At 37.7% G+C, this 24934-nt stretch overlaps 3 protein-coding genes and 1 long non-coding RNA gene across 8 annotated transcripts in view; 1 reads left to right on the plus strand and 3 right to left on the minus strand.

Annotated features, from left to right (window-relative positions):
• Positions 1-6085, minus strand: part of Ent3 (equilibrative nucleoside transporter 3) — a 147287-nt gene extending 141202 nt beyond the window's left edge. The window contains exon 1 of one of the 3 annotated variants that reach the window (XM_067107325.1): positions 5971-6085. The gene's annotated coding sequence lies outside the window, so the exon portion shown is untranslated. Of the gene's footprint in view, positions 1-3614; positions 3744-3828; positions 4004-5970 lie in introns of those variants that run through there. The other 2 variants (XM_067107323.1, XM_067107324.1) reach the window with 2 other exon arrangements.
• Positions 6086-6391: 306 nt separating this feature from the next.
• The window catches only part of LOC136840615 (protein MTO1 homolog, mitochondrial), a 109255-nt gene continuing 90712 nt past the window's right edge, over positions 6392-24934 (plus strand). Inside the window, exons 1-5 of one of the 3 annotated variants that reach the window (XM_067107321.1) lie at positions 6392-6577; positions 11954-12153; positions 16772-16890; positions 17575-17752; positions 17975-18190. In XM_067107321.1, the coding sequence (XP_066963422.1) occupies positions 11958-12153; positions 16772-16890; positions 17575-17752; positions 17975-18190 (709 nt within the window). In that variant the 5' untranslated portion in view covers positions 6392-6577; positions 11954-11957. Of the gene's footprint in view, positions 6710-11953; positions 12154-16771; positions 16891-17574; positions 17753-17974; positions 18191-24934 lie in introns of all 3 variants that reach the window. The other 2 variants (XR_010853665.1, XM_067107322.1) reach the window with 2 other exon arrangements.
• LOC136841218 (uncharacterized) lies at positions 19847-20423 on the minus strand. Its single transcript, XR_010853829.1, has 3 exons — positions 20376-20423; positions 20150-20217; positions 19847-19942 (listed from the first exon to the last, which is right to left on the minus strand). It is a non-coding gene; the product is annotated as an uncharacterized lncRNA (long non-coding RNA).
• Positions 21315-22692, minus strand: LOC136841291 (tigger transposable element-derived protein 1-like). The gene is made up of 4 exons (XM_067108271.1): positions 22020-22692; positions 21758-21868; positions 21530-21622; positions 21315-21391 (listed from the first exon to the last, which is right to left on the minus strand). The coding sequence occupies exons 1-4, from the start codon at positions 22690-22692 to the stop codon at positions 21315-21317; spliced, it is 954 nt and encodes a 317-aa protein (XP_066964372.1).

The raw sequence follows: 24934 nt of genomic DNA on the forward strand, positions 1-24934 counted from the left end.
GTCATATACAACTGGTTATGTTATTCAGTTTCTCAGCACCATGTAATGCAAAGGTCTCGGTGAAATTCTGTCTCTCATGTCTTTCTTGTTTTTCACTCCCCACAAATCCCCCCTAATATCCAGCTTCCCATCTCATAGTTCTCATTTAAGTAGATTTGGGTTTTCCAACTCTTCTTATGTCCTCACAAGCCCACCCGATTAATTATCAGTTTCTGAAGTAAGGATGTTACTCTTGCTGAAAACTGTTCTCACAAGATACCCATGAATGATCAACTACATGATATAACTGGATTCAAGCATCAGACACTATCTCAAATCATGAAATCACACAAGCTCACCTGGATGCAATGCAGTCAACTTACCAGTATGGAGAAATGAAGTTGAGAATTAATAACTAAAACAGTCTCAAGATGAAGCAAGATATCAATGGAAGCAGTTTTAAGGAGTCTTGTTGCCATGACTTTTCAGGCTGAGAGTGATTTTGCATTTAAGACATAATGAGGTTATAGGTTTGCCCTACTATGGTGAATATTGTATTTGGGAATACTGAAGTCTTGCAATAGCGTATTCAGACATTTTTCTTGTTGAACACGGTAAAATGGAAGCCACTAAAAAAAGGGGATTTGCCCTGTACTACATCAGTAAAAAATTTGAAATGAACTTTCATAGCCAATGGGCTACCACAAAATGCTAGACTGAACCCTTACAGCTGATAGGTAAACAGTTCTTCATAAAATGAAAGACAGACTGAAAACAGATAAATGTTTTTCAGCATCAGTTGACAGGAATGAATACATGGACCACACTTCTTGATACATAACAGTGAGTCTGTCTGAAGATTTGTCACATTTCTGCCATTGGTGTTGGTGTTGTCATTAATGACTGCAGACACCAAAGGTTTGATAATGCCCCAAATATGCCTAATAAACATAAAGGAACACAAGCAAAGATTACTGAAGCAAACGATTTTGCTTCTTGTTTCAGGTTTTGGCTACTAACTTAACTTTCTTAGGAAAAATGCAGCAACCTCATCTTGAGGTTAGTGTTTCCTCTAATTTAATACAAGGGCTTCATTTATTCTTCTTATCATCAAATATGTTTAGAATCTGAGAGAATAATTTACTGAAAACAAAATTTTTGGCATAAAAGGTCAGCAAGTTGTGCTATTACATTGGCTGAGAGTTGTCTTCAACTGGAAGGTACCTCTGAAAATCTAGTACCACAATACCCTTACCACAGAGTCTACCCCTGTTTCAGAATCATCCCTAATGAAAATAATCTTAATAAAATTATAACTGATTTTAAAAAGCATGAAAGTCTTGAAAAAATACAATTAATTTTTCATAAAATTAATTTATCCTCTAATGACACTAATGAGAGTTGATTCCATTATGTCCACGCCTACCCTACTCTACAGGGATGGTACTGACAAAATTACCATCAAAAGTGCAGGCCAAACATGTCAGATAAGACTGACAAAATTAAACCAACACAATCAGCCAAAACTTAAATGTGTTAGTGGGCACAAAGAATAAAGCATTAACAGTCTTAACCCTAGACCCTGTCCATCCTTGGAATCCCCTGACCAACTTTAAGGAATAGTTCTGCCTGTAAGTTATAAATCTGAGCAGTTATATCAATGCCTCTTAGACCTAAACATTTTCAGGCGATTGATGATACACCATAGTCACACTATGAATAAGTACAAACCCAAGCTGTACTATACCTTTAGCATTTTACTCAACTAGAAAATTTTATGAAAGCAGAAAAATCCACTCTAGGCTATTTATACCACAAAGAAAATTCCTGAGGTTTGACATTCAAAAGCCCTGTCACCTATCACATGGCTTCAAAACTGAATGTGCTGACAGACTGATTCCTGTTGAAGCACATGATGTCTACAAGATAAGCTATTCTTTGGTCAAGGGGGCATGGCTTAGCCTCATATTAGTAACCTCACATTAGTATTAAGTAAAAAATTTTTAGCACATGCATGGCTGAGGCATGTTAACTCACCCCTAATTCCAGCGTTTACAATGTATACACTTAATTTTTTGGTAGAACTAAAGTACAACTCCATATGGGGTATTACCTTGGATATTGACTTTTTCTATAGTATTCTGGTTGCTTATCAAGAATTTACTGTTATTTTTTGTTGGTTGACTGTAATTAACCTCAGAACTGATATTTTTTGTATGCTGGCCATCCTGGAATGCTATCACGCATCTGCAGAGTCATTGGGGAGCTTTTGGTAAAAAGTGGTTTCCTTCACCAGGGGTCCAAATAACACATGCTACTAAGTTAGGTTAGGTTAGAGAAGATTAGGTTAGTATAGCTCCTTTTATAACAGGTTTCCTTAGCTAATCCCTTCTTGAACACATGGCTCCCTATGACTTGTGCATGTATGGAACCATTTCATAACAAGAGTAAATTTGGTCTTTCTCCCATCGTTTATTTCTCCCACCCAAACCCCATGTTCTTAAAGGGTCCCCAACCATGTTGGATAGAGATGAGGTTAATAATAATTGACCAACAACAAACAACACCACCTCCTTCATCAGCAACACTAAAAGTATAAGAAAAATCAATTTCCAAGGTAACAGTGTGTGCAGAACTGTTCTATAGTTTTACCACTTTATTTTAGTAAACAGTGCAAATTCTCAGTTTTCATATAATGGAATTGATAGATGAAAACATTTTAAATGCAGTTTCTCTCTTATTCATTATATCTACAAAAGTAAGTCTAAGCATTAGCTCCGTGCCTGTTTTTACCTTGAAACTGGTTTTCTCCACACTTTCAGGGCTTCTGATACTAGCCGTTTGTTTGTTGTTGGCCAAATTGGAATGTCCCTTTGCCATGTTTAACACTGGCCTGGGGGTACCCAAACGTTAACAAGTTATTGCACTTGTCGGACGGGATATGAACCGTTCCAAACAGACATACCCGTGCTCTGTCTTGTGAAGATCGCGTATGGAAACCCCTTGTTGGATGGACTTCGGGGGCTAATTACAGGTTAATTACATTCGTGCGACAAAAAATTGAAGGTAAATCCATAATTAGCAACCAAAAAACTGTGGAAAAAGTCAAGTTAGAAGGAAATCGCTGCTCCGGAGCTACTGTTTAGAGCTACCTCTACAAATTATTACAGAGCAAGATATAGACTATTTGTTTGATTTTAAAGAACTTAAAGTTGGGTTTGTGCACTAGGTTAGGTTGGGATGTGTACTTCTGGAAACATTGGTTTTTATTGCATATTTCCATACTTTTTGTGCTACTGTGGTTAATTTTTGCTGGGAATCCATGGCCCTTGATTGTTGAATGTATAGAGAGATGGGATGGGGACTAGCAGACAACAGAAACACTGATTAGCAAACTAAACAAAGACAAGAATCCTTCAACCAACCTACCAATGAAACTTTCAAAAAATATATTTTACCTTGTTAATATCCTAATAAGCCATGCTCATAAGAACTTAGTCCAGCCTGAATAGACCATCTACACTAAGAGTTGGCTAGACCACCAGAACAAAATACATCTGAATAAGAAAACTAGACTAAGCCTTTGGAATGGCAGACATATAATTAATGTCTGGGCAATTAAAACCATACACAACCTGCTTTAAAGACCATGACAATCCCCGTTTCTCTGCTCAGATTAAGCCCATGGAAGTGGTTACAAATTTGCTCACACTATCCTACGGTACACTGACAAAAGGCTGAGACAGGGACAGCCTACCTTCTCCCCACCATGAAGGACAATTATGCGAATCATTGTGTGTGACACAGTAACAGAAGGGTAAACTGCGAAATATTTATGACCTTACTTACGTTAGCAAGCTTACATCCTCTTAGGGTTAAGTCGGCGAAATCTATAGGACATAGATGTTTGTCAAATTGTCATTCTGAAGGACCGCAAGAAAACATTTCAGGAACGTGTTCCGCGGGATCAGTTCTTTACACTAATTTTAGATACGCTGCTCATATTAATTCGGAGCTGAACTGTACGGACTAAAAATCTCAATGGCTTTTATACATGCCTATTTGACCTCGAGGTTAGCAATTTTTGGGAGAAAGATATGCAGGGTGGTGTGTCAAGGTCAAAATTCACCATCTACAGGCCGATTTCTCTTTAAATACGAATAATCTTTACAAGGGTCACCAAATGATTTTACATATGCAGTTATACAATCTTCAAATTAACACGTACAAATGTTTGTGGGTTTGTTCACAAGATATCTTAAATGCACTTTTAATAACAAGCAAACAAGAGTTGATAAAATATGCTAAATACTGCGCTGTTTATTCAATGATGATTGACCTCTTCCAGATAACGAAGAGGAGAAATTGGTGCAGAGCTGAATAAGTTGTTATGACGACAAATCAATTTTCATCGGTTTCTCCCAAAAAGATATCGTCCTGAGAAGGTTATTTAAGGAATATCATCATCATTGGGATTAAACTTTCTTGATCTCCCTATCGGTTCTTCTTAGCCCCATTAGATAAATCCCCACTGTGTGTGTCAGTGATAGTTAGGCGTCTTAAATGAAGTTTTTTTTTTTGTCATGGCCGTTTTTAATAAGCATGTCCTTAATGTCTTCTTGAATGTCATTAACTTTGACATCTTTATAGTTCTTTGGACAACTTTCTGAACAGACTGGGTACCACGTGCTCAAAAATCAATTGTCTAATACCGTATCTTGGTCGCTTCTTGGCCCTATCATTCTGAATTCCTCTAGCCTATACATCGATATGCAGTTATATTTTCATTTGAATAGTTTTTTTTTCAATTAGGTCTTTTGGATGTTTCAGTTTCACATTTCTTTATCGTGATCTTCTTCAAAACACCTTATTCATACTGAGTCCTAGTTTTAGTGGGCTTAGGCAATGAGGGCGAACCTCAACGTGGATGAATGTAGCCCTGTCATATGTCAGTTTATTCTTTAATGGTTTGGCCGCCTTATCAGTTAAACCTTGTAGATTCCTCATTAATAATTCAATATACCATCTTAGTCACATTTACAGTAATCTATTCTTGTGGTTACAGTTTTCACAACATTCAGTAAATTACTTGTCGAGTTGTTCTTCAGTAAGCACTCGAGTTCTTCACTGTTTAACTATTCGCAGCCCAATATCAGTATTGTCATGCTTATTGTTAACTTATTAGCATTCATTGTGTTTTATCTTTATCTAATTGTAGCATTTCCTTGTCTATAATTCCTTTACATTCTTCATTGTGTGCTTTATTTTGGACACGTCTTCAACGTAAGCTATAAACAGATAGAACTTTGTATCATCTGCATAAACAATTACGGTTTAATTCGTGCTTCTTTATCATCTAATACATACATACATACATACATACATACATAATACATACATACACACACACACACACACACACACACATATATATATATATATATATATATATATATATATATATATATATATATATATATATTTAATATAACTGCACAATGCACAATATATATATATATATATATATATATATATATATATATATATATATATGATATTTAATGAACTGTTTTTCAATAAATCTCGATAGAATAATAGGTTAGATATTGATTGACACCATCCCATAGGTCTAACTCTGCAGCTCGAAAAATCTCTTCAGATATACAAATACGTCACAATTAAGTAAAAACATTATGTATATATATATATAATATATATATATATATATATATATATATATATATATATATATATATATATATATATATATATAAATATATATATAAACAGGGAAGCACATCAACAGGTCAAGGGAGTCATATTTATTCTCTAGTTGCAGCGTTTCGAAGACTAGGCTACCAACAGGCCTCATTATCAAGCTGCAAAAGCAATAATATCTAATTAGCTAAATAAAATTAGGTGATGAACATTGAAATACTGAACATTATTTACAATAAAACAAAACAATTAAAAATACGTGTAAGGACCAACCGCTGAGCCTGGAGGGAGTGGGCAATCTGCCTTCCAAAGTCTTTTGGTGATCTGAATGCTGTCTTGTGCGATGATCCGTATTGGTGAACGCTATAAGTATGAAAGTTCTACTATAACATCGGCGAAGTTTTATCCGTAGAATGGACAGAAGGGCGAACAGAAAACTTAGTGGTGGCACCATGCAACGAAGTTGAGCCAGGACGAATCGGAGGAAAATCCTGATGAATGGTTAACAGACGGCGCTTTCTCAAAACCCAACAATATAATGAAGATAGGGGAAGCACAAAAACAGGCCTCATTATCAAGCTACAGAGTAATCATGTCTAAATAATACAATAAAACAAGATGACTAACATTTATATATATATAATATAATATAATATAATATAATATATTATTATATATAATATAAAAATATCCCAAAATGTAAAGGGAACGCTTCCTTTGGACATACTTTTTTGCAAGTATAGCAGACGATCTTACAGCTGATCAATGTTTGACAGATGAAATTTTCATGCATGTCTTTACGTATACGTTGTCTTCCTCTTAAGTAACCAGGGTATCCGGTTGCTAACATGTGATATATTTGAAAGATATAGGACATTACGTAAGTAAAGTCTTATGATTTTTAGGGACGTCAAACTTCATGAAGGGGTTCTCATGACAGGAGCTTTAGCGTAGCCTAACTGAACAAATTAGGCTACTAGGTCGCAAGTCATCTTACCCTGTTGTAGTCTAGGTAGTTGGACAATTAATTACAAATTTTCACTGTAGTTTGTGAAGTTAATCAGGTGACAAACCGAAGGTTCATTAAAGTCAGAACTTCAATGTACAAACCCCGGTTGCTCTAAACCTGGCCACCTAGGGTTCAAGTAGGCTGCTGCAAGCGGTCCCCCGGTAGCCGGTTCCGGTTTGCCAGATCAGTGGGTGTGAAATGCGGGCAGAATATAAATAATAAAAGAATGTCAAAAATACTAAAGGGTGCACTTGTTGATGGACGGGGTGAGAAAAGATGGAAAGAAAATGGCTAGCTTAGGCTTCCATTTGTTCTTGCTAATTCAGAAAAAGCGATAGACTATCCTTGTAGCCCAGAGTGAAAAATCTATTTTGGGTAGTTTTGAGATCGACGGGAGCAGGCATTAACACTTCTGAGTTGGAGCTTAGTCCATATTTCCAATGCTGGGTGATACTTAGGGGAGTCCAGGATGATTGAAACTCCCCACAACATCAAGCTAGGCCACTGCACCCTACATCAGATTAGGAAGATTAGGTCTGGATAGGGTAGGACATAGCATTCTAGGAAAGATTAGTTTTTGCATTTGCAGAACACGTGTCCATTGTTCTCAGCTGGCTCTACTATTTTTCCTAAGTTGGGTTTACACTAGGAGGTTGCAAACTGTCTTGCTTGAAGGCACAATTTCAATATACAGCTTGCCAACTTGTCAATCACTGCCTGAAATGGAACCAATGATAATCTTTCTATTTTTCCCCTATTTCTTCGGAGGAAGATACTTCCTGCCTACCTGCAAACTAGAAGACACTGACCTGTTATTATACAGACTTTTCCTAGATTAATTGAACAGGGGCATCAGCCTTGCCTACATTTTGGTCAATATGACCACATGTTCCTAACCTGACTTAGCTTTACTAACATGCTTGCTTAGCCAGGGACTTCTCTCCTGGTCCCTCAGACATTACCCATTTATTAATAAAGCAGATGAAAGATGTATTTCAGCAGGGATGCATCCAAACCTAACCTATCTTAGATTGCTGTGCCTAGACCTGGCTGCAGGGCTTTGCTCCCTTATGCATAATAGTAGGCATAATAGAATGGATGTGCCACCGGTTTGAAGCTGATGATGTAGGTTCTTGCAGTGTGAAGGCACCCAGTCAAGACATCACATAACCAGGATGGCAAGAAAACGATGTTGAATGGTTCTTGGACCTTGCCAAACCTAGACATGACAGGAGTGGCATTGTATCTGGCTAATGGCAGCAGTAGCAGAAACATTCTTTGATCATAGTCTGATACCCAGAATTACCAAGTTCTACTTTCACACACTTCTAGATGTTGTCCTTCTGATGCCCTTCCTGACTTTCCTAAAGCATTGTTGGAGGTCCACAAATTTTAACTCCAGGAAGTCAGTAGTAGCCTCCTCTCCAGTGTTCAGTCTATGCTAACTGTGCTCCATGGTAAGAGCAGGATGTCTTGTGAAGTGAGGGGCCAGATGTGAATTGCTAACATGATGTAATTAGTTCCATAGATTCTGCAGAGTTCACTCTCATCCTAGAACCTCTTTCAGTAGTGCCCTTTGCTGTCACAGTAATACCCTAGTCCATTGTTTAAAGGTTATAGATCTATTATGAGGTATAAAAAGGCACCTTATACTCATACTGCTGTCATGTGCAGCCAACTCTTTTTCCAGCTGGATGTGCATGTGCATTATTAAGAAGTAGGAGAGCATTTATCCGGTCTTAAGGAATATATACCAGATTTCTCCATTTGATATTAGAGCAAGTCACTGGATGAGGTATTTGTAAATACATACCAGACAAATTTTTCTTACAAAGCTTTCAGCCAAGTAACTTCCCCTCAAACTCATCACCCAAGTTATTAGTACACACACACACACACATTGGCAAAACAAGCCAATTTCATCATAATAGGTTTGAAATTCAACAAGTGATTGCTTGTTAACTAAACTTAAGAATTTCTTTCAAAACTCACTGATACCTTCCTCTGAAGCATCCAAAGCTATGCCATGAATCTTATAGTTAATAAGTCCAAAAAAAAGTTTGAAACATCAGAAGCAACCTCCAGAAACCTTGAAATCAGAGATACTTGCAGTCCCACAAAATTGTCAGCAGCCACCCTCAGTTCAGTCCCACTAACTGTTATACTTTCAGAACATTGTTCACAATATCATATTGAAACAGCCTTGTCCAGTTCCTTGGGCTTAGGTCAACACATTGTTGTATGTTGAGGACTCTTGCCTGCAAATGAGGGAAAGTAGGTATTAGTTTAGGTATCCAGTATAATGCTCTAACAGAAGTGCAGTATCTGCATGACCCATTTTATGCCAACAGTGTGTACTGTACATGATATTGCAGTACAGAATAACATTATTTTATATACACCCTAGTATTCTATCTTTTCTTAGATTGATCACTATGCAAATTGAAAATAGCGCAAAGTTTGTAGCATTTATTTCAGATTATATTAACTACCATAGTATAGTAGAATACTGTGGAATGTTATACTCTGTCTTTATGTACAGGGATACTTATGAATAAACCTTAAAAAAATTTTATGAAACACCAATGTTATGAGTAAACCTTACAAAAATTTTATGAAATATCACTTTATTGCATTGTACCTAATTATAGCTGATGGAAACTGTGAAGCCAAGCAAAGCAAAGACTATGGAGTTGATTTGTAAGCATCACAGGTTTTCTCTGGGCTGGTTACTGTTTATTACAATAAAGGTTCCTGCTGCTTGGTGCTGGCTCATGGGTTTTTGTGCTGGTATCATCCTAAGGAGAGAATCCTTTCCTCTGCAGTGTTCTGCATGCTGTACATCTCCTGTGCTCATGTACTGTATATGTTTACACACACATAGCCCATTTTTGTGGACCACCAGCTCATATGACAGAAGTTATTCTTCACTCTATTCCATCACTTGATTGGTCTCTGTGGATGGTACTAATCAGTGGCAAGCTGGTAGTTTCAAGCACTGTTATGGCAAATCTGATCACTGTGGATGTGCTTGTGTGTTGAATGTTTTTATCTTGGAGTATGAAGCTCTCCTCAGGCTCATACGTAATTGGTATGGTCTGTATTGTCTAGTAACTTTCATTGGCTCCTATACACTGCTTGTGGCTGTTCATTGCTCATGCTTGTGCCCATATGGGAATTGCCAGTGCTAGTGTGACCAATGCTTTTGCCAGGTGCTGTTTGTGCCCATTCTAGGTGTGCCATTGTATGATGTGGCAAGAGTGTGGTCTGAGAGCACAAGGAAAGGCAGGTCTTTTAAGAGCTTATACAAGTTCTGTTCCATATATTTAAGAAGGTATTTAAAATTAAACTTTTCCAGTACCTTCTCTTCAGTGTCTCATTGGATGCCATGAAAGCAGTGGGACCAATAAGGTAGACCATGATGAGGCCAACTTTTGGATAACATACTAGAGCTCTGTAGCACTGTATTGATACATAGCTACTGTATATATAAATACTGATGTTAATCATTGTAGACATCCCCATAAATTACTTGATTCGTAAGAAATGGGTTGGCTGATTACACATACTAGATTTACGAATGTTGAGATTAGATTCATAAATACTATGCAGAGGGACAAATTAAAATGCAAAAAATATCTAGGTAGTGATAGATAATGATGACTACATAGTTATGGTAGAAAGTATGGGGGTACAGGTACTAAGAATAATGATAACTATAATATGATACACATATAACACTGTGCACAAATCATGCAGAAAACATAAAGATGAGCCTTACAAAACAACACAATAATCCAGTTTATGCACTAATATTCAAAAGACTTGAGGTAGAAAAACAACCAAAATACATAAGCACAGCTGGCACTTACTGAAATTGGATTATTAACCAAAAAAATAAAAAATAGGGATATAAGCAAAGACAATGAAAAAAGAGTATAGTTTATTGAATTACTAAGAAAATATGTACTCCTAATGAAGTACTACTGTAGTCAGTGACAATGAATAACAATAGTAGTGCAAAATTTATAAAGTGTATGTACTTGTGAAAGCAATAACAGAAAATGACTTGACTACCATTACTAATATGTGGAGGGTACTACCTAGTGAGATATGTGGTTAAATGAAAGGTTCTTTTAGAGTGTGGCAAGCTGCTCATTGTAGAATTAGGCAGAGATTAACTGATGGGGTTTTGTTAAACAAATATTTGTTTAGAAATAAATTTGATTTTTTAATACCAACCCATTAGTACTGTATAGGAAGTGCCATTTCCATATCCATCTGTTGTTGCAGTAGTTCTATACAAATCAGGAAATACTTCAAACTGTCCATAGAGGTGCTCTGGAGCATGGATGCACAGCCAGCCAGCTGGGACTCCTCTTCTTGTGGAGCTTGTGCTTGATGCACAGTAGGCTATACAGTATTAGAATAATAAGTTTGTATGAAAAGAATAAATTTTCTTTTAAAAGAATTGTACAGTGTGCTGTATTGCAAGGCTAGGGTAGCCTAACATAGGCTTCAGGAAGGACATAGTCTGCATTTGTATTTCACTAGCTGCTGTTCTGGTGCAATTGAAAGGAGAGGTTACAGTTTTTATTGGCAAGAAACTTATTTGTCATTATTATTTAAATCTAGTGCATTGAAAATCAAAATCAAAATGGGAAGTCCCAACCTTTAGGCTGCTAGTACTATCCCAAACCTGTTACCAAGCTACCTTAATTCTGCATACTTATATAGGGACCAGTAGTGAGACAGACGTCTTGGGCTGGAAGATGGCAATTCTGAACTTGGAGCATAGTGTAGCATGCTAAGAAAAAAATAAATGCACTACATTCAAGTTTAGTGTACATATTGTAATAGTTTGGCTGAATTTTATATCTTTGAAAATCAAATAAGAGGAAAGTTGTTTTTCTATTTTTTAACAATAAGACCTGTAACTCGAAGGTTGGTTAGTTAGAAGAGAGCAGCACCTAATCTAACCTAACCTGTCCTGTACTGTCATATCAATCCTGATTTCATATGATTTATATTAGCATCCTAGCCTGGCCATAGACTCCCATAAACATTTTGTAAATTCATTTAAAGTCATACTTTACCTGACTGAGAAGAATCAGATGGTTTATTTTTTCTCTTTTAAATGAGAACAGTAACGCTTATATAATTGTCCAAATGAATGGCAAAGGAAAATGATCAGCAGTTACATTTGATTTGATAATAAAGTGAAAACCTTATTTGTTTCTTTTTCAGAGTCATGACGATGCATTGTTTATGCAGAAAAATATCCACAATAAAGAAGCAACATGTACTTTTCCAGTCTCTTTGTACCAAACAAAATGCTTTTGATGTTGTTGTTGTTGGAGGGGGTCATGCAGGTACTGAAGCCTGTGCAGCAGCTGCTAGGATGGGAGCCAGGACCCTCTTGATTACCCACAAGAAGTCCACTATAGGTATAGTCATTTGAATTGTGTTGTTTTGTAATTTAGTATTTCTGTGATTAGTAAAAGAATATGTTAATTGCTTGGGTAATGGCTGATTGTAATAGGTAACCATTTTCATATTTAATGGCTTTTTTGTTTAATTTTTTTTAATGTTCAGTAGACCTTTTTACATATACGTATTTTGAATGGAAGTGCCAGTACAACTAGTAAGTAAATATTAATATTTGAGCACATTACTCCAGTAAACAAACATTGGTAGAAAGTTGACACAAATATGTGCTGTAGGATTTATTCAAATTATAAGCTTAAGATAATGGTGTTAGGGAAAAGTGGCATTGCTGGTAACTGTGGCTCCAGATAAACAAAATTTACTAATAGTACCTAGTTTATCGTATGTAACAGTCACCACAGTATCTTATACATTATTGATTTTACAGTACAGTAACAGTTGTAGGAGTGTTCATGTGTCTGTAAGCCATGCTGTATATTTTTAAGGATGATGTTGTAAGGTGACTTTGAAATGATATTATGCAAAGTGTTTTAGGATAGACTTTTAAGTGGAGAATATCTAAAATATTTGCTAATTACTTTTATTTTATTTTTGTGGCTAAATAAATTTTTTATAATAAAAATTATTTACTAATTTTCAAATGTTAATATTATTGTAAACACAGAAAAATATCAATAAAATATATTTTTTCCTTATAGAATGTTTACCATATGAAGTGCAGATTTCAATCACAAAGCTTGCTTGTTGAGCTGAAATAACTGGCACAATGCGGCATGACATGCTATTGGCTGACGTTTGCAAAGAAGCCAATCCAGGGGCGCCATTCGTTTTCCTTGGCACTGATTGGGTGTACCCTTGGCACTGATTGGCTGTACCCCCCCCAAGACATTGTCTCACGGAGGTGGGCTGCGGGAGCCTACACCTGTGCCAGTTCACTGCCTAGACCTCTCCTGTTCAAGCTTGTCGCTGCGTATCTGCGTACAGTACTTTGTGTATCTTTGTGTCTCGTTTTTAATCTTTATGTACATTTTTTAATCATGCCCTAAGATGCCTCCTAAATGCCCTGCTCCTTCTAAGGCTTCTGGTGAAGCGCCTAGCTGCCAGAATGTCATGATGCTCCAGCTCCAGGAGAAGGTAGTCAGTAAACCCCCTGTATTTGCGGTCTTACTATCCGCGGACTCACGTATTCGCAGGATTTCTCTATGGAACGTATCTACCCATTATTCGCGGAAAATTCGCCCATTCTCGGTATTTTTCACTGAGAAATAATCACTGATTACTGTATTTTCATATTTTCATGATTAAATGCACATTTGTGATAAAACTATTAAAATACTCCGGTATAAGCATTTTTAGAGGAGTTTTTTTGTGTTTAAACTATCAAAATAGGCAGTTCTAAGTGTTTTTAGAGGGGGTTTTAAGTATTCGTGGATTTTAGCTATTTGCAGGGGGGGGGGCTGCGGTACGCATCCCCCGCAAATACAGCGGGTTTACCGTACTTCTGGAAATGCTGAAAGAAGGGAAAACTTATGCCTCAGGAGCCCGCCATTATGGCATGAATGAGATTACTGTCCAGTACATCAAGAAGAAAGAGGCAGATATAAGTAAGACCGTGGATGCTAACTTCTGCGGTAGTGCCAAGACAGTTTCCACTGTGCGTGATAAGAGCAATGTGAGGATGGAGTCAGCCTTGGTATCTGGATAATGGACTGCTGTAAGAAGAACATTCCCTTTGACAGCAACATCATCTGTGAGAAGGAACAAATACTCCACCAGCAGTATGGAAAGCAGATTTCTTAGGCTTCGATGACCCTGCTGAAGAAGAAGAGGAAGAAGCAGGACCATCGTCAGCTCCTGATGGTTTTCAGGCCAGCAAGCGTTTCCACCTAAAGTCTGTTTCCCTGCGTGGCAAAATTGTATCAGCAGACACAGAAGCAGCCGTGAAATATCCGGAGACCTTCAAGAAAATCATCAGGAACAAGGGCTACCATCCAGAACAGGTGTTCAATATGGATAAGACCTCACGAAGGATGAAGCCAGAGCCCCTGGGTTTAAGGCCCAAAAGGATAGGTTACCCTCATCATGTGTGGCAGTGCTCCTGGCTTCATGCTGAAGCCAGACCTCATTTACAGTACAAGGCTGCACACCCCAGGGCCCTCAAGAATAAGAACAAGAACTTGCTGCCTGTGTTTTGGATGTACAACGCCAAGGCCTGGATCACCAAAGTCCTTAAGTCTAACTGGTTCATTCAGAGCTTCATCCCTCAAGCTAAGGATTACCTCAGTGACGTGTGCATGGAGTTCAAGGTGTTGTTGACTATGGATAATACTGGTGGCCACCCTCTGGATCTTTATTATGAGGGAGTCCAGCTCAAGTTCCTCCCTGCCAATACCACCTCTCTCCTCCAGCCTATGGACCAGGGAGTGACCTGTGCCTTCAGGGCACTGCATACCCGGAACTCTTTCGACCACCTTGTGAAGGCAATGGACAATGACAGTGAATATACACTCAAGGAATGTTGGTGTAAATTCATATTTGCCACATGTCTGACTGTCATTGGCCAGTTGTTGAAGGATATGAAGATGGAGACCCTTAATGCTTGCTGGAAGAAGTTGTAGCCAGAGTTTGTTCACAATTATAAGGGCTTCTCTCCCGGAGAAATTAAAATTTGGCCATTGATAAGGCAGTCCAGTTGGTGAGGACACTTGGTGGAGAAGGCTTCAATGACATCACCGAGGATGAAGTTAGCACCCTCATTGATGCCCACTCTTACCCCGACAGACCAGGATTTGGAAGAGCTGACGAAGTCTCCCAGAGAGGAAGAAGATGCAGCAGGTTCAGGGGATGGGGACAAGGAGGAGGATAGGGCCTGTCTTTGGAACGTCTGTACCAAATTATGAGGGCAGCCATGGAGCTGCAGGAGATGACTGGGGCATGGGATCCCATATGGAATGCTCCATAAAGCTTTCAAATGCCATTGATGCATGCATGGCACCTTGTAATAATCTTGTCACCATGAAGAAGAAGCAGCAACAGCTGCCTATCACCATGTTTCTCGAGCCCTTGAAGGAGGACCTTCCAAAGCCTCCTGAAGCCCCTGAAGAAGTGCAATTGGTGGACAGAGCACCACTTCTTTAGTAGCTGTTTTTTTAATTTTAAACTAAATACTTTGTCTACTCTTTTATATAGAGCCTTCCATTTATCCTCGAACTGGTATGTTTTTAACAAGGAAATACAATTTTTACACTGTTTTTTCACCAACAATTATTTTCCATCTAACTTATTTTTCAATATGTGCAGAAAATATTAGACAACTTCATGCCAAAGTGCAAAATTCCAACTGTTCCCAAACTTCAAATCTATGCGAGTGTTCCATTTGTACATGATAAAACTTTTAGCCAAAAGCTTTCTCAAATTATTTCTAGCCATTATGGAGCAGTTAAAATTAATCTAATTCAAAAGAATCCTTTGAAAATTGGTTCTTTATTCAATACTAAAGACCGTTTAAGCGACCTTATGACGTCTGGGGTGGTATATAAATATGATTGTCCTTGGTGTTCTTGAGGAACTTACATGGGTTGCACCCAAAGACTTCTTAAGGTTTGCGCTGATTCTCACAAAGGTGTGAGCTATCGAACGGGCAATAAACTAAGTAATCCCGATTTTTCAAATGTCAGAGAGCATGCCAAAAAATGTGGTAATAACATCGAATACGATCAATTTAAAATCATTACAAGGGCCTCTTCCGAGCTAGCACTCTCTGTTCTGGAATCGTTAATTATCAAACAGACAGTACCATTGTTGAATGCCGAAAACTTCTCCACCCCTCTCTACCTGTTGTAACCATCTTCCTTGCTTTTCACTTACCCACATTCTATTCGCCCTCCTTCTCCCTTCTATATAGGTTGGTACCCCCAGCAATGCACAAACTATGGTTATGTACAAATGTTTTTTAAAGACTTTTTTGTATAATTTATATGTATTCTCAATATTTATTCTTTTATTGCAGCCTTGAAAATGAGACTAGTTGTCTTGAAACATTGGCACAAATAAAGATGTTTTTATATACCAGTCTGTTTCCACTGCCCACAATTCTTGATATAGGCACCGTGCTTACCCCATATAAAAAATGGGTATAAAAGCACGTTAAAACAAAAAAAAAAATATATTAAAATATATATATATATATATATATATATATATATATATATATATATATATATATATATATATTTATTTATTTATTATTATTATTATTATTATTATTATTATTATTATTATTATTATTATTATTATTATTATTATTATTATTATTATTATTATTATTATTATTATTATTATTATTATTATTATTATTATTATTATTATTATTATTATATATTACAGTAGATATCTCGACCAGATTGGCTGACCCACATTTTATAACTCCCATATGATTGAAGGATTTCATTTGAAATGATGAGTGAAATGTGAACATAAGTCATTCTTTTTCATGATGTTTAGGTACTGATTTATATACAGTATTAGGAAACAAACTATTTTTATTAAAGACTCTACTCCTTAATTTACTGGCACTACAGAGTTAGTATTTAACTTATTAATAATCTGTTCTTGAAGGTGAGATGTCTTGCAACCCATCTTTTGGTGGCATTGGAAAAGGCCATTTGATGAAAGAAGTTGATGCACTGGATGGCCTGTGTGGTCGTGTGTGTGATTTATCGGGGGTCCATTATAAGGTACAGTGTAAAAAGATTGTTATTGCCATTTGTAGTACAGTACTTGCATGGAGGAGGCAGTGAGGCATATATGTTGATATCTTGATTAGCTGAGGAATAGTTGTGTGACTGTGGAGTGGCTTTCAACACAGTAGAGTGCTGCCTAATTTTGTTTAATTATTTTGAGATATAGGGTAAATAGTTCTTGTAACTACAGCAGTGTACAATATTTCTCATTTATTTTTTAGTACTGTACTGTATATTGTTGTGATATATTGTGTACATTAACGTTTGAAGTATAGTTTTCCTGAATGGTAAGTGCATATAATTTTAGGTGCTGTAGGGCAATCCTGAGTAGATAAGTTTATTAATTTTCAGTTATACTTAGTCTGGAGCAAGATGGAAATTTACATATGGTGAAAAGAATCAAATGAAGTTATTACATTTTGATTACATTGGTAAAAATTATGGTTATTCATAAGAAATCCGCTTGACTATTAAATCACCATTTTCATATTACATTACTATAATACAGCCATTAATATGGAAGTGAATGCAGACTGTTTTATGTAACTGTGAAAAGCTTTGGGTGTTAGTACAAAAAATTAGTGAGAGAGAACTTTAAAGAGTAAAGTCCCATTCAGAGTTATATAATTTCAGAGATGATAATTGTTAATTTTTACTGTTATTGCCAACTTTTACTAGGTGTTGAATAAACGAAAAGGGCCAGCAGTGTGGGGGCCTCGTGCTCAGATTGACCGTCAGCTTTACAAGAAACACATGCAGTCTGAGCTGTTCAAGACCCCAAACCTCTCTATCATAGAAGGATCTGTAGAGGACCTAATGTTGGGAGAACCTAGAGTGCCTGATTCTTCTAAGGAGGGTATTTGTCATGAATGATTTCAGAGGTTTAAATGTAGAACCTTACTGATTAAAAAGTAAACTTTATATTGCTTACCAGTTTTATGGAGTACAGAGTAGATACATATACATACTGTAATGTTATAAAAAGCAGTACAGTTTATTTATAAAGGTGGCCAGTCATTCTTAAGGTACTGGTGAAACTAAGGTGCTTTAGTTAGTATTTAAAAATTCAATCTTTTAGGGAATGGTATTCAAGTGAGGTGTCAAGGAGTAATACTTGAGGATGGGCAGGAAATTCCATGCCAGAGTATTGTGATAACAACAGGCACGTTTCTGAGAGGATCCATTAACATTGGTTTAGATGTCCGTCCTGCTGGCAGGATGGGTGATGCATCTGCTGTAGGCTTGGCAAAAACACTAGAAAGGCTTCAGTTTAAATTAGGAAGATTAAAAACAGGTAAGTTATAAATTGGTACTGCACAGTTTTGAAACTATACCATATAAGATGCATGATTAAAAAACTGGATTATTTATATTATTATGGAATAATTTCACTTATCTGGTTTTCAGAACCCCTCCCCCTCAATGTGGGACCACTTGACGTGGTGAGGGGGCTCTTGAACCCCAGGAATTTGTTCCCAGGTTTGAGTCCAAGAGTCCCATATACCATTACTGTATATATTTATTTGGATTAATTTTTGTGGAATTTTCCACTTGAGCTAAAATTTATTGGACCTGATAAATAGGAAAAGATATCATAAGCTGGGAATGGGTTTATATCTGAAGCTAAATAGTGAGAAATGTGGTAGGACCACCAACTGCCCGATAATGTTCGGACCTGAGAGTTATCGCATTGATAGCTCAAAGGCAGAACTGTTCTTCAGGGCTGGACCACGGATTCCAGGGGGATCTGGTTCTGGGGATAGGACTCTTGGCATTCTATCTGGTTTGTCCATAACATGATTAGGATGGGGATAATTGTATTTTCTAGTAATATTATCAGTCCTAGCAAGCAGGTTTGGCTTACACTTGGGCCACTCTAATCATGTTGTGTCATCCCCTGTTGGGTAGGGTAGGGAGCAGACATTTGGGAGTCAGTTCTCACTTGTGCCATTGGTGGAAGGATAAACTCCATGAAAGGCTGATGATATCTTTTTAAGGCTTGCAGGTTTATTTATTTAAAAATTTTTTTTATATATACTGTACCTCAATCTTTATGCTCAGTAGTGTTCAAGTTTTAAGTACCCCTGGGCCCTTTGATGGTAGCGACTCAGCACAGTTAACAGTTGCTGGAACCTCCTCTGACAACCTCTCTCTGAAAAAAACAGAAAAAAATACTAATGTAATTACACTGGAACCTTATGCTCCAGTACGAAACAAATCCAAAAGAAGTAAATATTGTCTTGACCCAACCATGACTCACTTCGACTCCCTCTTTGGGAGTGGAAGCTGGTCAAGGTTTCTAACCTCAGAAACAGAACGGAAAATTTCAGCCCTGAAGTTAGAGAACTACCTATTAAACAGACATTCAACGACAGAAATGTCGTCTAGACAGATATAAGAGAAAAGGTGTGGCTTATAGAAGTCACAACAAAGATTTAATCTGAGGACTGTATGTCTGTAACAGCAATAGATGATACAAATGTAAAAATTAAAAAGCATGACACTATGAATAGCATTCAAAGTACCAATGTGCTTCCTGAAAGCAGTGATGAACCAATCAAAAGAATATTCTCTTGGACTCTCTTAAAAGATATCCCAGAGTCCAAGATTGTGAGGTATATAATATAACAAGCAAATGAAAAAATAAGAAAATGTTAAAAATCACAAAAAATAAAATTTGAGGGTCAATACTGTATCTACCCCAAAAAATAAAATTTGTAGGTCAAAACAGAGAAATAAGGCCATATGTCCCAAAGCCACTACAGTATCAAAACTGTAGTAAATATGGGCATGCAAAAAAATATTGTCGAAACGAACCTGTATGTGTGTACAGGCAGTCCCAGTTCTGACGGTGGTTCCGTTCTTCTGCGCGTCAGAACCCTAAAATCGTCGTAAAGCGGAACGATGGCATACGACGCCAGAAAATTGTATAAAATTTGAAACAAAAGTTATGAAAGCCTTACTTTTAATCCTTTGGGTATACTGCATGTTGTTTCTTGATGTTTTACCTACATTTTGATGTGGTGTGTATCCAAAACTGGTGGTTCTGGAATGTAAAATTTACAATTTACTACAAAGTACAGTACTGTACAGTAAATCCTGTATGCAGTAAAGTATAGAGTACTGTACATATACTGCACAAAAAAGTAAAATACAACATGTTATACAGTAACACAGGTGTACAGTACACTGTACTGTACTGTAATTTATACCAAAGAGTTTATAAAAGATAAAAAAAAAGTGAATTCCTTACTTTTATTTTGGAAACCCCGTGCTTCTTAACCCTGGAAAAATGGTGTGGCCTCATGATTCAGGGGGATTCTGGAATGTAAAAATTTAGTATTAGTGTACATATAATACTGTACAGTAGTCCTGCATGCAACAAAGTACAGTACTGTACTGTATAAATACAGAACAGTCAGTATTTTACAGTAGAATAATAAATATATAAAAATTATAAAGAGTTAGGAATTCCTTACCTCATTCAGTGATTGTCAAAGCTGTTACAACCGCAGGCTAGGTTGGGGAGATGGAGATTGTATGCGTGGGGAGCCTGCAATGATAAGGATAAAATTGCTGCAGAGTTTGTACTGTATGTGTTACACTGTTCTGTATCAGTTCAGGTATTTCACAAACCTATGTTCAACAGTACAAAATAAAAATATGAATGCCTTACCTAATTTCAGTGGTTTTTAGAAGATGGAGGCGAGGATGAGGGAGCTCTAGTAAAGGTGCTGGGCAGTCTGGAATATTAGAATGAAGACGTTACTTTATATTTATCAAATGTACTGTACATATGACCATTTATAACATTAAAAACAGTGAAGAATTCAATACCTTGAGTGATTTGAAAGATGTAGGCTACATGAAGGTTTTGTACAGTTCCAGTAGAGGTCAGGTTAAAGGTGCATGTCAGTCTGGAATGATAATGTACATGATAAAGATTAGAATAAAGTACTTCTGTGGATTTCATAAACAGTACACTAATTTTATAAAATGTATAACAATTTATAAAACAGAAAGTGTTCTTACCAAATTCTAGTGGTTGGCTTGCTTACTGGGATGGGCATATGGTAGATGAGAACAGGGGGCTATGGTGTGGCATCTGCAGGTGCTTGGGAGTCTGCAATGAAAAGATAGAAATGATACTGTACACAGCAGTACTGTACTGTACTGTATAAGTATAATAACACAATTTAAAACAATGTAGGCTAATAGAAATTTCTAAAAGTGAAGAATTCCTTACCTGGTGGACATGAAATGGGTGCAGGTGCTACTGGTGCAGGTGAATTTGGAGTTGAGCAGGGGACACCTGTCATTTGTGGAATGATAAAAGATAGAAATTACCACACAGGGGTATGTATGCAATAAGCTACTGTACTGTATACAGTTTTATAAAGTGATTTGAAAGAAAAAAGTCATGAAATCCTTACCTGATGGGGCTGGAGAGGGATAAGGTCAGCTGAGTTGGGCCGGGAGGCTGTAACATGTGGATCTGGAATGATAATGATTATGTAAAGTTACAGCAAATACTAAAGCAATAGTGTACTGTACAGTGGGTGAAGTGCAGTACACTTTTTGTAACATTTATAAAAATTTATAAAACATTAAAAAACCATTAAGAATTCCTTACCTGGTGAAGTTGGAGAGGAGACAGGAGGTCCCAGAACTTCAAAACCCTGGAATTCTTCAGGGGGGTCAGGACTGTCATCACTACCAAAGAGATCTGGAATGGCACATAATGAAATAAATTAGGTTATGCGATAGTAAATATAAAATTTGTACCATATGTACAGTACTGTATGTACAAATGATTTCATGCATGAAAATTATAAAAATTAAACACTTAGGAATTCCTTACCTGATAGAGCTGGAAAAGCTGCTGGGGAGGTTACTGCAGGTACAGGTTCAGGCTCAGGTTCTGATTCATAGCCAGGTAGAGGTTCTGGGGAATCTGGATTAGGAGTCACTTCTGCAATGATACAAATGATAAAATTTATTGGGTTATGCTGTGTATCTACAGTATGTAAATATAAATTGCAGTAACATTTTATAAATATTATTACAAGTTATAACAATTTATATTACAGCAGTTAATAAAAATAAAGTTGAGAAATCCTTACCTAGACTAGGAGTGGCAGGTGGTGCTGAAGACTTCTTCACGAAGAAAGAGTCTAGCCTAGACTGCACTTTCTTCTTCAGCTGCTTCTCCTTCAGCGCCTCCCTGTAGCACGTAGTAAGATCCAGCATTCCTCTGCGAATCCTCTCAAACCTGGCAATGTTAGGATCCTCACCCTCAAATGCTGCCAAACATTTCTCCAGGTGAGCAAAACCCTCTGTCAAGCCCTTGATTGTTAATTCCTTGACCTTTGGTTGTGGTGCCTCTTCCTCCTCCTCGATCATCTGCTTCTCCAGCTCAATGAGGTCCTCCGATGACAATTCCTCTCCGTGGGATGCCAGCAGCTCGGTGACATCCTCAGCTTCCAAGTCCAGTTTCAGCCTCTTGCTTAGCCCAACAATTTTCATTGTCACAGCCTCAACATCTTCTGCCTGCTCAAACCCCTTAAAACTATTCACAAACTGCGGACACAGTTTCTTCCACGCACCATTCAGAGTCGACACCTTTACTTCCGTCCCAAGCACGCGTGCGATGTTCGTCACAGCATCTGCAATGTTGTAGCCCTTCCAAAAATCTTTCAGAGTCAACTCCTTGTTACCTTCAACGGCCCGTAAAGCAGCGCGTATTGTCCTCCTCAGGTAGTATGCCTTGAAGTTAGCAATGACTCCCTGGTCCATCGGCTGTATGAGGATGTAGTATTTGGTGGTAGATACACCACCTTCACATTAGGGTTCATATTACTAAGATTAGCCGGGTGACCAGGGGCATTGTCTAAGACAAGCAGGACCTTAAAAGGCAGACCCTTCGAGGCACAATACCTTTCCACTGCGGGCACAAAGTGGTCATTGAACCAGTCCTCGAAGACCATCAAAGGTAACCCAAGCTTTCTTATTGGACTTCCAAATGACAGGGAGTTGACTCTTGAAAATGCCCTTAAAAGCCCTGGGATTTTCTGCCAGTACACTAGAAAGGGCTTAAGCTTCAAATCGCCACTAGCATTTCCCCCAAAGAGTAAAGTCAGCCTCTCCTTACCAGCTTTATGGCCTGGTGCTGACCTCTCCTCCTTGGAAATGTATGTAAATGATTTGGCATTCTTTTCCAAAATAACCCTGTCTCATCTACATTAAATACCTGGTCAGCAGTGTAACCACCTTCCTAATTATCTCAGCCAAACCACTAGGAAACTTTCTGCTGCTACGTCATCAGCGCTAGCAGCTTCACCTTGCAACTTCACATTGTGCAAATTTGCACGAGCCTTGAAGCGGTTAAACCAACCCCTACTGGCGGAAAATTCTTCACTAGCACTGCCTTCCCATTTTTTCTTCACCACTGCCGCATGCAGCTCCTAGCCTTCTCTTGAATCACACTCAGGCTCACTGGAACACGCCGTTGGTTCTGGTCTTCCAGCCAGATCAACAATAACTTCTCCATCTCCACTACGTTCTGGCTCGTTGCTTCACGTTAATCACCGTTGCCTTCATTGGTGCAGCGTCTTGCACATGTTTCAGAATACGCTGCTTGTCCTTCACTATGGTAACAACCGTCGTTCTGCTAAGGCCCAAGGCACGCCTATCTCGGTGTTACTTTCACCCTTCTCCGAACGCTTAATTCACGTCGTGCCCCGACTTCCCATGGTGATGCTCTTCCTCGGCTTCTTGGATGCACTAGCATCAGATGATAAATTCTGCCGTTTTGGAGCCACAGTGAAGGCACAATTCACGAAAAAACTGCAGCTAAAGAAAAGCAACAATGAGGCAACGTGCACCTAACTCTGGAGGCAAACACGTGAGTGAGGAAAGGGTTGTTTGGTATTGTTCGCGCCTGCGTGATCGACCCAGGAAGGTCGTTGTCGGTCAACTACTGTACAGTACCAATGCAGTTACATACAGAGCGCAGCTACGCTCACGAAACTAGTTCGCTTACAAGCGGCGTAAAAACGCCGAAAAAAAGTCATAACCTTGCAATGTATTTTAATAATTGTAACCAGAAACTGATTTTTGATGATTACTGTTAAACCAGAAACGGATTTTTATAAATATACGTAATTGAAAAGCGTCGTAAACAGGCTGCGTCGAAATAAAATCTGCTGCGTCGTAAACTCGAAACAAACATCGTAAGCGGCCTGGATTTTTAATGAATATATCTGAAAAACCGTCGTAAACTCGAACGTCGTAAGCCGGGGACCGCCTGTATTGTGGATCTGAGGAGCACGGCACACATTGGAATTGCAGCGGACCAAAATGTATAAACTGAGGGCAGAATCATCATGCAAGATCCAAAGAATGCATGTATTACATACACAGTACAGAATTGGAAATGCTACAAGAAAGAACAGGGCTGTCTATTAGAGAGGCTAAGTTAGAATTGAAAGTGAAAGGAATTGAAGATCCTGCTAAGAAACGTACAAATGCCTCAATAACAAGAACTAACAATGAAAAGAAATACATACAGACAGAAGTAACAAAATGGAGGAAGATAAATCTCAAAAAGAAAATAATGCTTTAAAGAAAAAAACTAAAATGGTAAAGAATCAAGAAACAGGCACAAAGGATATGGGTAACATTTTATCAAACTCATTTGAAATGTTAATGCAAATAGCTCAAGATGATGATACTACTATAGAAGAAACACAGGAAAGTCTTGATGGAGTGGAAATTAAAGATAAAAAAAGGCCTTTGGAGAGAACACCACCCAAAATGAAAAAACCAACTACAGTGAACCCCCCGTATTCGCGGGGGATGCGTCCCACACCCCCCCGCGAATAGGTCAAATCCGCGAATGCTTAAAGCCTATCTAAAAACACTTAGAACTGCCCATTTTGATAGCTTAAACCAAGAAAAACCATGTAAAAATGCTTATACCTGAGTGTTTTAATAGTTTTATTACAAAAAGTGCATTTATTCATGAAAAATATATGAA

Source organism: Macrobrachium rosenbergii, chromosome 8, assembly GCF_040412425.1.
Source record: "Macrobrachium rosenbergii isolate ZJJX-2024 chromosome 8, ASM4041242v1, whole genome shotgun sequence".
Classification (NCBI taxonomy): domain Eukaryota; kingdom Metazoa; phylum Arthropoda; class Malacostraca; order Decapoda; family Palaemonidae; genus Macrobrachium; species Macrobrachium rosenbergii.

What these genes read in the sequence shown, in the direction of transcription:
- LOC136841291 (XM_067108271.1), bottom strand. Translation starts at nt 22,692, where the DNA reads ATGGACCAGGGAGTCATTGCTAACTTCAAGGCATACTACCTGAGGAGG. An exon ending in ACCTGCCACTCCTAGTCTAG is followed by an intron (nt 21,869 to 22,019) that starts GTAAGGATTTCT and finishes GTATCATTGCAG; the next exon opens with AAGTGACTCCTAATCCAGAT. An exon ending in CTCCTCTCCAACTTCACCAG is followed by an intron (nt 21,392 to 21,529) that starts GTAAGGAATTCT and finishes TTATCATTCCAG; the next exon opens with ATCCACATGTTACAGCCTCC.